Here is a 15,902-nt window from a genome sequence, read left to right as displayed (position 1 = left end):
AGATCTTTCAAATTTATCATTATGTCAATTTATGGTGGTGCGACGCCGTATGTCTATGAGTGTGGCAGTGAATGTAGCAACAATGGCGCTCGAGGGGTCGACAGGGACTCACTCGCACTGGGCGGCGCGGCGTCGTTCTTCTATCCGTTCGACGTTTCTTTTCTTTTTTTCGCTGAACAAATTTCCCGATTGAACTAGGAACTCTAATTCAGAATTTTTAAGCGTTGAGAAACACTCTAAAATATTTTAAAACGGGCGGCGCCGCCGTCATTGAGCGAGTGATCAAGGATTAACTGAGGATTTTCTTTACTGAGCCTGGTACATACAATCGAGCCCTAATCATGTGAATAGTTTACGTCCACATTTTTCGACTAAGTCAGTAAAAGGAACACACTGCCAGTCAAATGATTCAACTCAAGTATTTTTAATGTAAAAATATTTATTCTTCAGAAATCATGAACACCGCATACAAACATCAAATCAATAAACTATCAACAGTTTTATTCAACTGATCACTGAACGCCTGGAAGCAGAATGTCTCAATGACCCTAGCTTTCCCCTCCCTCCCTAGTTTCAACCTCAACGCTTTATCCGCAATTAACACATGAATTTTCTCAGAAAAAGCTTCAGGAGTTAATTCTCTCACTAGAAACCCCGTGACGTCATTCACAACAGTCTCCATTGGTCCTCCAGAGTTGTGAGCAACCACAGGTTTTTCGAAATACATAGCTTCCAGTGGAACTATTCCAAAATGTTCGTTAGGTGGGGTATAAATTAACAAATGACAGTGCTTGAGGAGTGATACTTTATCAGAGTCCGATGGAGATCGTAGGAAAATGACATTGTTGGTGATCCCAAGCTCGGACGCAAGTCCCACCAACTCGAGATGATGCTCCACATTCTCCTCGACCCTCTTATCGTATCCTCCAGCCATTATCAAAAATGTTCTATTGAATTCATCTTCAGTCAAGTGATTCTTGAGGTCTGCCAAAGCTTCTATCGCCAGTCCCAAGTTCTTCTTCCTCTCATATCGATTTATCGAGAGTAGAATAATACTATCATCAGGCAGCTTCGTGTCTAAAGTTTTTTCTAATGGAGCTATGTAACTTGAGTCAAAAAAATGAGTGTGTAAAGATGGATACAAAATCTCTGGAGTAATGGATAATCGCGTGAAAGTGTTCTTGAAGACTTTAGAGGTGTAAATACTGTTGACGAATATTTTATCTGCCTGACCAGTGGTTACCTCTTCGAAGTAATTGAGTGGGGTTCGGTATAAAGATTTCAGACAGCCTCCAGGTGCTGTCAGGACTTGATCTGGATGATGGCAGTAGTATATGACTTTTGGGACAGATAGGCGGAGAAAGGGAATGCAGACCGATACCAAGTCGCAGAATACTATGTCTGGACGCTGCTCCATAAAGTAGATCCAACAGGCGGCGTAAATCTACAACGAAAAAATGGGAATATTGAGAAACATTATTCATTTTTCATAAAATGTACATCTTTTTGTCAATATTATAAAAACATATTGTTTAGAGATATTTAAGAGATCATTTTTATAGTTCGCTAATCAACCTACTGACTTCGACAATATTAGGCCCATTATTTCATCGATTATTCATTCATAATTCAGCTTAAAAATTCCAATCATTTTCGGAATTTTCCCCTCAGCAGGGGTACAAAGGAAGAAAGTTTGTCCTAAATTTGTAGACCATGAACTCAATGAGAGACATATGCAATCGATTTTTCTAGAATTAATTTTTAAATATAGTGACATGCACAAGGTCTGCCAAAAATTGAAAACATCAATTTTTTTAGCAAGATTTTTTTGACCGTTCATGTATTTCATGATGTTTTGATGTTGTAACGTTGAGACAATGTAGACTTTGAAAGATTTCTTCACGTAATTGATTTATATTAAAATTGCTGAGGACCGTTGAGGCCATAAGTTACAATATCAAAAAATCATGAAATCAATTTTTTTATAAAAAACGGAAGTTTCGAAAAAAAATTACTAATACTAATAATAAAATTAAGAATACTGCAGTGAAAGGCTCTTTTGGTAAATTCCGAAAATTCCACTCGTTTCGGAAACAACTCTTTAACTGTGGTACCGACGTACTTCCGATAAATACAATTGAAAATTATGATGGCGAAAACAATTCTGCAAGTATTTTCGAGGAGAAAAACAATTTAAAATGCATGGACCTAAAAAAATGTTCGCATGCAACAATTAAAATTGATAATCATAAATGATATATTTGGTAAATCCCTTTGACCCACTCCATTCAATTATTATACTTTGACTATGTAATTTATTGTTATTTTTATTTATGCACCTCAAGGAACATCTTACTCTTCTTGTGATCAATGAATACAATCTAAACACCCTTGAGTTATTGTCCGACATCCCAAATTTTAATGACTTTGCCTGGATTAGGAATATTTATTATTTTTTATGGAAAACTACTGGCTGCGGACCTGCGTTTGAGGAGTTAATCTTTTTTGAATATTCAACGTATTTCTCGACTCCTGTAATTGATTATTTGGTGTGACATTGTGATACTCTGTTTAGGGAAACAAATTAACACGCTCGACGTGAAATTTTTTACTTATCAAAAGTAATAGTGTTCTATTAGTAAGTGTAGCTACTGAGGCCTTTACTTCCTCACTCTTTCATATAAAATACAATATGAGGTATTGGAAATTGATCTTGATTTTTTTAGGATTGAGAAGCTACTCAATCTCTTAATTTTTTTCAAATTTTTTCGACAGGCCATTTCTGAGATGACTTTTTCTTTGTTTTTTCGATTTTTTTAATAACTCCAGTTGTATTCATCCGATTTTGATTTATGACACGTCATAATTTTCGATTCTCTACCATCTATAAGAATATTGTGAGTCATTTTTCTTCAACCCTTAGGTTCTCATAATACTGAATTTAAAAAAAAATCGGAAAACTTGAATTTTCAAAATTATTTCACGTTTTATTTTTCTCGTCTTTTCTTCAATAACTCTTGTAATCAAAACAAGTATTTTCAGGGGTCATACAATTTGGGTTTCGTCCTAGATCTATTTCATTTTCAATTTTTTCTTCTCGAAATTCCATGAATTGGGTCAAAATACCCTAAAATAGCCTTGATTGACTTTGATTATAAACAGTATGGAGTGAATTTAAATGTACACTTATATATTACCTATTTTTTCGATACATAATCGAAATTGTTTTGGGGTGTTTTGACCAAATTCGCGAGATTTCGACAAGAAAAAATTGAAAAATAAAATAGTTCCAGGACGAAACCCAACTTGTGTAACGGCTCAAAATACTTGTTTTGATTATAAGAGTTACTGAAAAAAAGATGACAAAATTAAAAGGTGACAATTTTGAAAATTCAAGCTGTTCAATTTTTTTTTTGGAAAACTCGCCATTATGATCACCTAGGAATTGAAAAAAAAATGACCGAAAATCTCTTTAAAGATGTTAGAAAATGGGAAATTTTGAGGCATCATAAATTAAAATCGGCTGAATCGAACCCAAGTTAATGAAAAAAACGAAAAAACAAAGAAAAAATCCTATTTCCAAAATGGGCTGTCGAAAAAATCTCAAAAAAAATAAAGAGATCGTTTTTCTAGCTTCCCAATTGTAGAAAAAATCGAGATCAATTTCCAAGAGGGTGAGGGTCACGCGTTGACTCTATTGCCATGGAATACCTCACATAGCTTAGTGTTATTTACCATGCGAATGTAAGCGCACAGTGCGAAGAATCTCCCAAAAATGTGTCTCGGAATCCAGTCTCCAACGACATGAACCGGAATACTTCCATCCTTGGTCTCTGAAAAGCACCTCTCAGGATCATAGAAACTTGTAACAAAATTAACGTCATGTCCTTGCTTCTTCAGAGCAACAGCGGCATCAACGACGAGTCTTTCTGCTCCGCCGATTCCCAAATCGGGATGTAAAAACATTATTCTAACCATTCTATTTCGACACAACACTTCAAACAATACTCGAAAAAATTAATTTCAAGGTGTAAGGTACACGTCACACGTAAACGAAAAAAACATAACCGTAGAGGAGTTCACACTTGGGTTCACTCCATTTGTTTTTATCTCTTCCATCAGAAACATCTGTCAGTTTGAACGAATGAGATAAAAAATACTAGAGATGAAGTGATCATAAAATTTTTACTTAAGAATCCTTTACCGACTGCTGATTACGAATTTAGTACGAAAATGCATTGACTGCGCCGCTTGGCACTGCTATCGCCCTTCAGAAAATCAACTAGCGGAAGAACATATGTTTTAACAAAAATTCTGCGCATGCCCACTGAAGGTTTCCGTGACGTACCTAGCCATCTTTCCCAGTCAACCCAAAAGTGATNCAAAATTAAAAGGTGACAATTTTGAAAATTCAAGCTGTTCAATTTTTTTTTTGGAAAACTCGCCATTATGATCACCTAGGAATTGAAAAAAAAATGACCGAAAATCTCTTTAAAGATGTTAGAAAATGGGAAATTTTGAGGCATCATAAATTAAAATCGGCTGAATCGAACCCAAGTTAATGAAAAAAACGAAAAAACAAAGAAAAAATCCTATTTCCAAAATGGGCTGTCGAAAAAATCTCAAAAAAAATAAAGAGATCGTTTTTCTAGCTTCCCAATTGTAGAAAAAATCGAGATCAATTTCCAAGAGGGTGAGGGTCACGCGTTGACTCTATTGCCATGGAATACCTCACATAGCTTAGTGTTATTTACCATGCGAATGTAAGCGCACAGTGCGAAGAATCTCCCAAAAATGTGTCTCGGAATCCAGTCTCCAACGACATGAACCGGAATACTTCCATCCTTGGTCTCTGAAAAGCACCTCTCAGGATCATAGAAACTTGTAACAAAATTAACGTCATGTCCTTGCTTCTTCAGAGCAACAGCGGCATCAACGACGAGTCTTTCTGCTCCGCCGATTCCCAAATCGGGATGTAAAAACATTATTCTAACCATTCTATTTCGACACAACACTTCAAACAATACTCGAAAAAATTAATTTCAAGGTGTAAGGTACACGTCACACGTAAACGAAAAAAACATAACCGTAGAGGAGTTCACACTTGGGTTCACTCCATTTGTTTTTATCTCTTCCATCAGAAACATCTGTCAGTTTGAACGAATGAGATAAAAAATACTAGAGATGAAGTGATCATAAAATTTTTACTTAAGAATCCTTTACCGACTGCTGATTACGAATTTAGTACGAAAATGCATTGACTGCGCCGCTTGGCACTGCTATCGCCCTTCAGAAAATCAACTAGCGGAAGAACATATGTTTTAACAAAAATTCTGCGCATGCCCACTGAAGGTTTCCGTGACGTACCTAGCCATCTTTCCCAGTCAACCCAAAAGTGATTGTTTTTCAATTTTAGTCTTATTTAAATCAACTTTATATTAATGTCAGAGCCACAGTCCGCGCTTCTACTAAGAAAACAATTATCAGGTATTGATAATATTAATGAATTACGTGTTGAAAATAGTGTTTCCGTCGTCATCGTATCATATATACGAGTCATAATCGAGAGGGGACCATTTTTAGCTCCGAGCGAGGGACAATACCCGTGCCTGAGCTCATCCATTTGTGCTTACATTATCATCAACTTTTCATTCAAAATTTTATTCCAACTTTTTAACGTATTCGTCAGGAGGGCATTTTAGCTGGATTTTTATCCACATTTTTTAATTTTTCATTTTTATTTTACGGCTCAGTCACTATACGCCCCGATCGGCTAGCAAAAATCAATAACCCGTTCCTCCGTACGTGGGGTCCCCCATGAATAAATGTTAACCTAGCATTTGCACATTTTTTTCCTGTCACGTTTGACTTTTCTAAAATTATGGGGTTTTAATTTTTGTCACGACCGTGGGGATTGAGAATTGTCAAATTCGGGCTTTGAGGTATTTGTTCCATGGAGACTTGTAGGTGCGGGGAAACTTTCTTATGGGTGTATGTATGCGTGTGTGGGTACATATAATTCATGGATATCATCGTGTATTGCACGAGGCTACCAAGCTTCTCACCAGACCAAAAATAATGTACGACCATTTATTATTAGCATTTACGCCACACACATTGACAACCAGGGACTCATTTTTTTCTCTTCCTTTTTTCATTTTTTTTCTCATTTCGTACATGAGAAACTCCGGTTTGTGATAAATGGACAATAAGAAAAAAATGGGTGAGGGGGGATTCTACGGGAATTATGTTCGTGTCGTGAGACTATATTCGAAGTTACGCCCCGAAGGTCAATCTGCCTACTTTCGAGACGGCATCGCTTTCTTGGTTTGAGTCCTTTTGTTTGGCTTGGGGATTTTGAGAAAGAGAGAGAGTTGGAATGATAAATAGAACAGGTGATTCTGTTTTGATGAGCAGGATGAAGCGTTGGTGATTTTTTTGAATGCATAATTTTGACTTGGGTTTTTTGGGGATGACGTGACGCATCGGTGAATTTCAGGTTCTCTTTTTTGATGGGCTCCATGACTGGTAGATATCCCTAACCTTATTCATGTGTGAGTCACTTGGTGACTCGATGCAGCGGAGATTCTCTGATGCTCCGAGAAGAAAGGACAGGAATTGGGGAAGATGTGGGGTTTTAATTGATTTCCGTCCTTTTTCTGTTCTAGAACTGAATAAAAACCCAGTAGAAGGGTTTTCAGCTGGCCTCGTAGACGACAATGACATTTATAGATGGGAAGTCCTCATTATTGGACCTCCGGATACACTGTAGTAAGTTTTTTGAGGAAACTTCGCTTGTCAATAGATTTGCGCTTCTTTGACAAAGATGATGAGTCTTGAAGTTTTGTAGTTTTTTAGTGAATAGCTATGGAACCAATGGGTTCAGAGGAAAAAGTATAAATATCTTTTTTGTTAGGGAATGCAATTCTCTAGGGGGAAGACCTTTCGATGAATTTGAATAAACATCATCATTCCGAAGATATGTAGGAGATAATCTGTGTTTAACCGTTTTGTTTTAAATTGACGATTTTAATTAACAGTGAAGGAGGATTCTTCAAAGCGCATTTACAGTTTCCCAAAGAGTATCCACTCAGGCCACCAAGAATGAAATTTATAACAGAGATATGGCATCCAAACAGTGAGTTATTTATCTAATTCTTTCACCTTTTTAAGACGAGACTAGGGTAAACTGCCCAGTAGATGGACGTCTAAGAAAACCACCCAGTAGATGAACGTTTGTTTTTTAGCAATTGAAAAAAAAATTGATCGACAAAAAATCGTCACTCATGAGTTAAGACTCACAACAGTTAGTGAAAATTCGAAGCAACAATTCACATTTCAGTATTTTTTTGCGTAATTTCCTATCCAAAAGTAGCTCGTCCATCTATAGGGCAGTGTCCATCTACTGAGTAGCTTACCCTACTATGAGTTTTAAAAGCGCAGGCCATTGGAATAAAATTGCTCATGCATTGAAGATTATATATGTATAAAAATGAATAATTAGTGCAAAAAATTAATTATTTATTGTTCGTTTGCTTTGCAGACGCTTAAAATGTTAAAAATAGTCCAAGGTCTCCGACTACGAAGGTTTTTTTTCAAAATGAAAAAAAATGTATACAATAACAATTACCAGTTATTTTTTTGAAATTCCAATCCTACACAGCTAATTACGTTTTTTAATAAAAAATTACACCATTCATGTGAAATAGCCCCAAAAATATTTCTGAAAGAATCAAGAATATATTTTAAATATTTTCAGGATAATGTTTTTGCCTATTTTATATGAATGGCACAAATTTTTATATATTGTTGCGTATTTGTTCTTTTCCTCTCTCTCAACTAAATTCATGTACGATCGTCTCTTTCTTTTTTCATCACTCTTTTATCTTTGTTCTTAGTCCTCGTACATGTCACTTCTTTTTGTATCTTTTATTCATTATTCTTTTCGCCCATTTTATTTGATAAACTCATTTTTTATTTAAACGGTGACTTATTTAACAATATTAGGTAAAACGAAATTAGATGTGGAGTCGAAATTCAAAAAACTAATTCGTAATTGTTATTGTCCACATTTTCCAAAAAATTTGAAAAAAAACCGCTGTAGTTTAAAAATTGGATTATTTTTAACATTTTTAGCGTGCGCGGGGCAAATGAACAATGAACATTTTTTTTGCACTAATTATTCATTTTCAGACATATATAATTGATGTTTAATGCATGAGAAATCTCTCTTCAATCGCCCGCGACTTTTAAAACTCATATTAGTCTCCTCTTAAATGATTTTCTCATGTTATGTAATAGAAATAAAAATATTTGGAATAATGAAGAGTTTTTTGTATCGATTTCGAGGATAAATTTATTTAAATGCTTGCAATTTGATATTACAGTTGAGAAGAACGGTGATGTGTGCATATCGATCCTGCACGAGCCTGGAGATGACAAATGGGGCTATGAGAAAGCATCAGAAAGATGGCTTCCAGTTCATACAGTTGAGACGATTCTCATCAGTGTTATAAGTATGCTGGCCGATCCCAATGACGAGAGTCCTGCCAATGTAGATGCCGCCGTAAGTCCTCATTCACTATATATGTGAAAGAATATTTGTCTTTTATTCAATTATCAATTGTATGATTGAATGCAGTAGTAAAGTTATGAAACTGATCTTGACAAATTTGAAATTTTAGTAATTAGGGTGAGTGGGGTAAAATGACAACAGTCGAAAAACGACTGTTTAACGCAATTCAAGTAACAAAATTTTTTTTTATCAACTTGTTTATCAACTTTTTTCTATTATTGGGAGTACTGATGAGGATAATAATTTTCCATTTAATAGAATGGAAAATTATTGAGAAGTTTTGACGGGAGAAGATTTTGAGTTTCAATCGAATGAAAAAAGAAAAGTGTAATTGCCCTAATCTAATCAATTGAATTATAGATGAAATATTTCATATTACTTGAAATATTATTTGAGAACTGTGGATAAAATTAGAGAAAATTATTAATATTGTTGTCTGAATATAATGAAAGAAGTTACCTTTTATCGTAAACCCTGAAGGCTCGCGAAGATTGAATCTCGCAAGGGTGATAAATCATAAGGTTCATATCTCGCGAGGGTCATACCGTGTAAGGGATGAATTTTCCAAGGGTCAATCTTATTATTTATTGATCTCGATTGAACTCATCGCTTCATTATCTTTTATCTTGACATTAACTTGTTTCATTCAGCATTCTTAAGTGACAAAACTAATTCAATTGTCTTTGGTAACTTTTTTGAACTCGTCAGAACAAAATAGTTCTTTTCAGGACCAACTGGGTTTTTCCGGGGCTCCAAATAATAAAGTGGAGAATCCAATAAAGCTCAATAAATAATGGGATTGACTTTCTCACAATGGAGATGACTTGTGGCTTTTGCACCGTTTGATCCTCGTGGAATTTACTCTTTATGAGTTAAATAATATTTTACGCCCCAAGTACTGAGATCCGCGTTCTAACTGAACAAAGTAAAGTTAAAATTCGCGGTTCATCTATCCTCGGGACATAATATACTATTTTTTATGATATTTATGTGTCCAATACTGCGTCTTTCTCAGTCGTTTTTTTTACGATAAAAACGTAAAAAATCCGTCGAGGTAATTGACGTAAATTACCTCAGTAAAAACGGTGTAATTTACCAATGTAATTTACACGCCCAACCCTGGTGGACGTTGCGATTGAGATTTAAAAGGCGAGTGGGATTCGTCTGTGGAGGTACTCGATACGCTATATAGGGGTGTCGGACATCGGTGATTTTCCGCAGCGCATGTTCTTTTCTACCGAATAGAAAATTATTATTCTCATCAGTCCTCCCAATAATAAAAAAATTTTGATAAACAAAAGTTGATTTTAAAAAACTTTTTTGCTTCAATTGTATCAAATAGTCGTTTTTCGGCTGTTTCATTTTGTTCCACGAAATTAGTTAATTTTGAAACAAAAATCAGAAGGCATTTTTCGAAGGAAAAGAAATTTGCCATCGAAAAATATCTTTTGATTATCTCTCATAAAATTATCCACTAGCGAGGATGTGCCATAATTACGATAATGTAATATTTTTATTTACACTTTTCAAAACTGAAATTAGACATATCTTTTCAATTTTATAACTTGTTCTTCACTTTAAAGACAGTTATGATGAATTATTAAATGAAGAATGAAATTGTGTGAAGAAGTGAAATGACTGTTCTGAAGGTGAAATGTCAAGAGCATTTTTTTTCAAACTAAAAAATTTGTCATAGAAAATGTCTCTTGACGATTTATTCTAAATTAAAGTCATTGATTAACGATATAACTTTTTGAAATTTTAATTTCCCATTTGTCATTGAATTTGCAGAAAGAGTGGAGGGAAAGTTACACAGAGTTCAAACGAAAAGTAGCGAGGTGCGTCCGAAAAAGCCAAGAGGAGTGTTTGTAGGGGGAGAAAAAAGTAATATTCAAACGGAAAGACTTATTTAATTCTGGTAAATAAAATTTTTGAGCATTCACATAATCCAACCTCACAAAAAACATCTCGCAGTTACTAAAAATAGGAACAACACACAAATGTTCTACTAAATTTACCAGTATTTAAAATTTAAAGAAACGAAACACGCTTCTAAAGATACTTCCCCTTTCATTTGCCTAAAAAATCTTTTTTTTACGAAATCAATTTCATTAAATAAATAATCCTTGAACCCTCAAAAAATTTGAAGTTAATTATTATCATCATCAGTCTTTCTATTCATTAATTTCTTTCTTGATCTCAGGGAAGCCGCGTGCATTATAAATGCAAAATCAAGTTGAGCAATTATGCTCAATGGACAAACAGTGCCACTGAAAGCGGAAATACGCCTGTCCCACCCTACATAATAACGAAATAAACAAAAAAAGCAAAACAAATTTTAATAGTAAAATACCAGAATCTGCGTGAAGTGAGTTTTCCTCACTTTCTTACAGCCACGGTTTCAAGTCTATGGAAAATTGGACTACCGTTACCGGACATACCATTTATAAGCAAAGGAAATGATGAAAAAAATGGAATGAAAAAAGTACACTTGTAGCTCATCTTTTACATGATAAAGCAGATACAAGTAATGATCGACTATACATCATGATGAAAAAGTGAAGAAAAAATCATCTGTACGAATAATTATCTTATCTTAAATATTCATAGTTGTTGTAAAACTCGAAGAAAATTGAAACCTTTTTCCCTTTTCCGGATTTCCTTCCCCTGCGTAAATTCCCCTAGAGGGCGAATCATTGAAAACACTCAAAACAAGTCCAGCCCTCTCAAAACCCCACAACTCCCATTAATTATTTAAAGTAATACTTTATGTTCTATTATCACTCAACAATAATTCCTTAGCGTCGTTTCGTATTTTCTTACTTTCGTATGAAGAAAACAAGAATTTTTGTAAATTCTAAAGAACGGGATGCAATAATCGTTGATGTAATATGCCAGTGAATGATACACAAACAAAAAAAAACATGGAAAAGAAAAAAACATACGAATTATTATTAAACTGATAACGATACTGATAATGAAGAATGATGAATGTAGCATGATGAACAAGTATGGAAAAATCAGCAACGATATTGATCAATGATATTAAGTAAATTCTGCTGAAATGTGTCAGTTGCCAAATGATGAGGAAAAAGTAACAAACATCCAATTCTAGAGTAACTTAATTATGATTAATAATAAAGAAAAAACAACTAAATGAATTTATTTTAAGTGTCAAGCACAGGTAATATAATTTAATAATGAGCAAAAGATAATTATTGTATTCCCCTGGAGTTTTTTAGGAAAATTACCGTTTCATTGAATTTGGAGATCTGTGGCGACATTTTTTTTTTATTATTTCAGTCAGTGCTGATAGTTTTAACTATGGAATATGCCATTTTTATGATGAAAACTAATGGTTAAAGAAATAAAAAGGAGAAACGTACGATTTTTCTTTTCAGTAATTTCTTTGAGTCTTTTATTTATCTCGATCGAGAATCATTCACTATTTTCATTTCTTCACCAGATGCAAAAAAGTTTGCTCTTTCGATTTTTATTATTATTATTTTTTTAATAAATGTAATAATGCTGTCTCGGATGGTGGTAAAATACCGACAGGAGATATTGCTCAGTAATGGAGGCCGGATGAAGTAAGTAAATTTATTCACAATGGATAAAAAATAATGATTATCTTATGTGTGTTATAATTTAAATCTCTGCACGTACAAACCAAGGTAAATGATTGAATCAGCTGTCATGATTTTAAAAAAATCATTTGAATTGACATTTTCTTCTTCTTTATTCCAACAATAAATTATTTACATTTTCTCCAGTAAATCAGAGGTTTAAGTAAAAAATAAAAGTGAAAGTAAGAAAGAATAGTGAACGAAACTCGTCTGACGGAAATTAATAATTTTATTGAATAATTAACAATAAAATTTATTATACTCATTCATCAGCTCATGATTTTGTTTTTTGTATACCTTATTTATTTTTTCTTTCTTTTTATCTTCGTATAATAATCGTAAACGTACAATTTTTTTCTTTAAAACAATAGTGCTCGTGTTATTAATGCAATGTACAGGATAATTTTTATGCTATTATACAATTCAAAAACTGATAATACAAATCAATAAACTATTAGATATTTTTTCATCTTTAAATACATTATTTTCACTACAGAAATGACAGAATCCTTTGTAATATTTTCTTTTGATCGTAACATATTCACTTTTTTTATTTTTTCAAAGATGATATAGGATGTCTCGGAATTGTTGGATAGGGAGGCATAAGGAGGTGGATTTTTTTTCTTCTTTCCATTGTGTTTTCGTTCGAAAAATTCTGAATGTCTATCTACATTTATTTGTAAAATATTCATTATGTTTACGATATGATTTCTTTCCTCCTCACATTCATTTTCTTCGATAACACGGGGGGGTTTTAAACACGTATTCGCGGAAAAACTATACTAGTTGTAATAATCATTAATCATTCATCATTATCATATTATATTACAGTTGTTTTCTCATACGCTGATTCAGGCATTCACTCACTTTTCATCCTGTTTAATTTCATTGATTCACCTATCGTCTCGGTTACAAGCGATATTTTCAATTAAATAATTAAAGCTATCGTATCGTTATTTCATCTATTCAATATCTACAAGACGCTAATTTATGCTCGGATTCGATGATGTAAATGAATGATGTACAATACTTCTTTGTTTTCTCATAGGTTTCTTTTTTGGCCTCAGCCACGTCAATTAGTAAATATTAATTGAATTATTTTTCATTCGAACGATTTCGTTTTTTAAGACGTGGCATCAATGTTTATCTTAAATACGAGTTAAAAGCAAGTCAATCTGAAGAATTTAAAAAGTCCAAAATGTATTTCCTTTCGTGCCAATAGGCTATTGAAAATATTTTATCTGAGATCGTGTATTTTCCTTAAAATTGATGAGTGTGTTAAAAACCATTATTCACCATTTTTTCCGATGATTTCAACGAAAGAAAATTAATAGCTTTTAATTCACGGGGTTGTCCGCCAATAATTCTGGCAGTTCGATGTTGCAAAACCCTATTTATACGTTTCTCTCGCTTTCAATGACTCCACTGCTACCTCTTTGTACAACCGTCAGAGCGAGATATCTGCATTTCAGTAATTATAATATGAGACATTTGTTTATTTACATGGAAAAAGAAGGAAAAAAGAAAATTCTAAGACGACGGAAAATTTTTCACTGGTCTTTCTTTCGCAATGCCCCTTTTGTTCAGTACGGTTGTTTTTAATCCGAAAACATTTGAAAAACAAAACTCGAATGAGTTTATGAGTTTCTTCTGTTATGAATTGAAGACTAGAATTTAATTCTGAAGATTAGTTCGTCTGATAAATATTCACTTTGATGTGCAATATCGAGAATAATTTTTTCGATACTTTTATCTCAAAATTTCATCTTTCTTGATGACGTAATTTTTTTCTCTTCATGATTTCTTATTTTAAATTGTAATCATTATGGTCATTCCAACTCTTTCATTCTTTATTTTTTCTATCGATAACACATGATTCTCGATTTTTCTGTGTTGTAGCCATTATGCAATAGTTGTATCTTTTAAAATTGTTATTTTAATTTCAAGTCAGTAGGAATACCTATTCAATAATTGCTAACTGTGACTGATAAGTAAATATAGTATAATACAAGTTTTGTTTTCGTATTAATAATCGTGTGGGTATAATGTATGTAATCAGAGAATTATTTTCCAATTTGTTCTTATTTTTTTCGATTCATTTTTTACTTCTTTTTTTTATACATACAATATTTTATTTACAAAGAATGCGAGTTGAGAAATTACGTATTACGATTTTTTAATTTATTTTATAAATTTCATTCTTTCTCAGCCCGCATATACACTGGTTTTCTTCTTTTCTACTTTATGTTTTTTTTTGTAGGATTTGGGCACAATCCCATTGTCTCTCTCTCGCTCTTTTTCTCTCTTTCTCACGTCGCACATAAGCTCTATCACATTGGCTTCACAAGCCGTTTTGGATTTGTAGAATAATAATAATTAATAGTTTAATAATAATAATGATATAATTAAAAAAATGTTAAATTGACAATAATAATTAGTAATATACCGTAATGAAAAACGTAATATTACAATAATAATAATAATAATAATGATAATAATGAATAAAATAATAAAGCCTATTTTACAATTACCAGTGAATTGGTAATGTTATAAAATAATTTATTCACACAGCATTGAAGAATTCGTCAATGTCGTGAATTTTTTTTTTATAAAAAAGAGAAGAAAAAGAATATGTATAAAACTCTCATGATCTACCAATAAGATCATCTATCGTTCTTTCTTTTGTTCGCTTATTTATAGTAGTTTTCTCCATTTTCCATTAAAATTTTTTGGCTACGTGCTCTCAAGATTAATCATCAATCAATCGTAATTATAATTACAGAGGATTTTAATTGATGGAGCATCTTGATAACTAAGAGAAAAAATGAAGTTTTCAATAATTACTATAAATTTTTCTTCACAATCAATCAATAATTGTAATAATTAATTATTAATAATAGAAATGATAATAATAACATTGGTAACGGCCTTAAGTATTTTTCTACATTTTTGTTCATTTCTTGTTTTTCTTTTTCATTTCCATCACAAATCTCTTATTCTCCATTTTTCATTCTCTGTATTTTTGTTCATGTTCTTGTGAAAGCTGAACATACGTTAGCAACAAAATAACGAGAAAGTTATAGGAAAAATTGGAGAAATGAACATGAAAGAAAAAAAGAACTCGAGTGAAAAAGAAATAATAAAAATAACATCAACAGCTTAAATATCTATAATGAGGGAAGAAGGGGTTGAGAGAAGGTGAGGGGAAAATACAAACGATATAACATGAATCACGATGATTATGTAATTTATCCGTTCCACACATTTTTTAGGGCTCATTCCCACTGAACTTTTACACTCTACCTATACAAATTTTTCGTTTCATTCATTTTCTCTTTTGATTAAAAATTAATTAATGGTTCAATCTAACAATTAGTCAGGGGCGGGAGAAGGGCGGGACGTGGGGAGAGATTGCACTTTCAATCGAAACCGTTTTCTTGGAAAAAAAAAAATTTACCTCACGATACGGTTGTCAATATTCTCTTCTTTCTTCAATTTGTTTGTTTTTTGACCTAGAACGTTCACAGAACAAATACAGTCAATGACTTTATCATCAATCATTAAAAAACGCCTAATGTATGATTGATATCATTCTCGCGCACACTGATGCTAAATAATTTATATATTTAATATACTTTATATATATATATATATATATATATATATATATATATATATATATATATATATATATATATATA

The 15,902-nt window shown here is 32.7% G+C and overlaps 2 protein-coding genes across 3 annotated transcripts; one reads left to right on the top strand and one right to left on the bottom strand.

Annotated features, from left to right (window-relative positions):
• Window positions 1-453: 453 nt before the first annotated feature.
• LOC107039314 (alpha-1,3/1,6-mannosyltransferase ALG2) lies at window positions 454-5,148 on the bottom strand. Of its 2 annotated transcripts, none has more exons than XM_015258871.1 (2): window positions 4,755-5,148; window positions 454-1,444 (listed from the first exon to the last, which is right to left on the bottom strand). In XM_015258871.1, the coding sequence occupies exons 1-2, from the start codon at window positions 4,995-4,997 to the stop codon at window positions 476-478; spliced, it is 1,212 nt and encodes a 403-aa protein (XP_015114357.1). In that variant the 5' UTR covers window positions 4,998-5,148; the 3' UTR covers window positions 454-475. The 2 variants fall into 2 exon arrangements, with proteins under 2 accessions (XP_015114357.1, XP_015114355.1); XM_015258869.1 differs by lacking the exon at window positions 4,755-5,148 and adding an exon at window positions 3,736-4,129.
• A 203-nt stretch (window positions 5,149-5,351) lies between these two features.
• Window positions 5,352-11,979, top strand: LOC107039329 (ubiquitin-conjugating enzyme E2 G1). The gene is made up of 6 exons (XM_015258887.1): window positions 5,352-5,487; window positions 6,669-6,771; window positions 7,041-7,138; window positions 8,388-8,566; window positions 10,367-10,493; window positions 10,779-11,979. Exons 1-5 carry the CDS (start codon window positions 5,442-5,444, stop codon window positions 10,445-10,447), a joined length of 507 nt encoding a protein of 168 aa, XP_015114373.1. The 5' UTR covers window positions 5,352-5,441; the 3' UTR covers window positions 10,448-10,493; window positions 10,779-11,979.
• Window positions 11,980-15,902: the final 3,923 nt, after the last annotated feature.

The sequence above is a fragment of the Diachasma alloeum genome, unplaced genomic scaffold (assembly GCF_001412515.2).
Source record: "Diachasma alloeum isolate Michigan unplaced genomic scaffold, Dall2.0 Dall_scaffold_00296, whole genome shotgun sequence".
Lineage (NCBI taxonomy): Eukaryota > Metazoa > Arthropoda > Insecta > Hymenoptera > Braconidae > Diachasma > Diachasma alloeum.
This window is presented reverse-complemented; position numbering and strand designations above follow the sequence as displayed.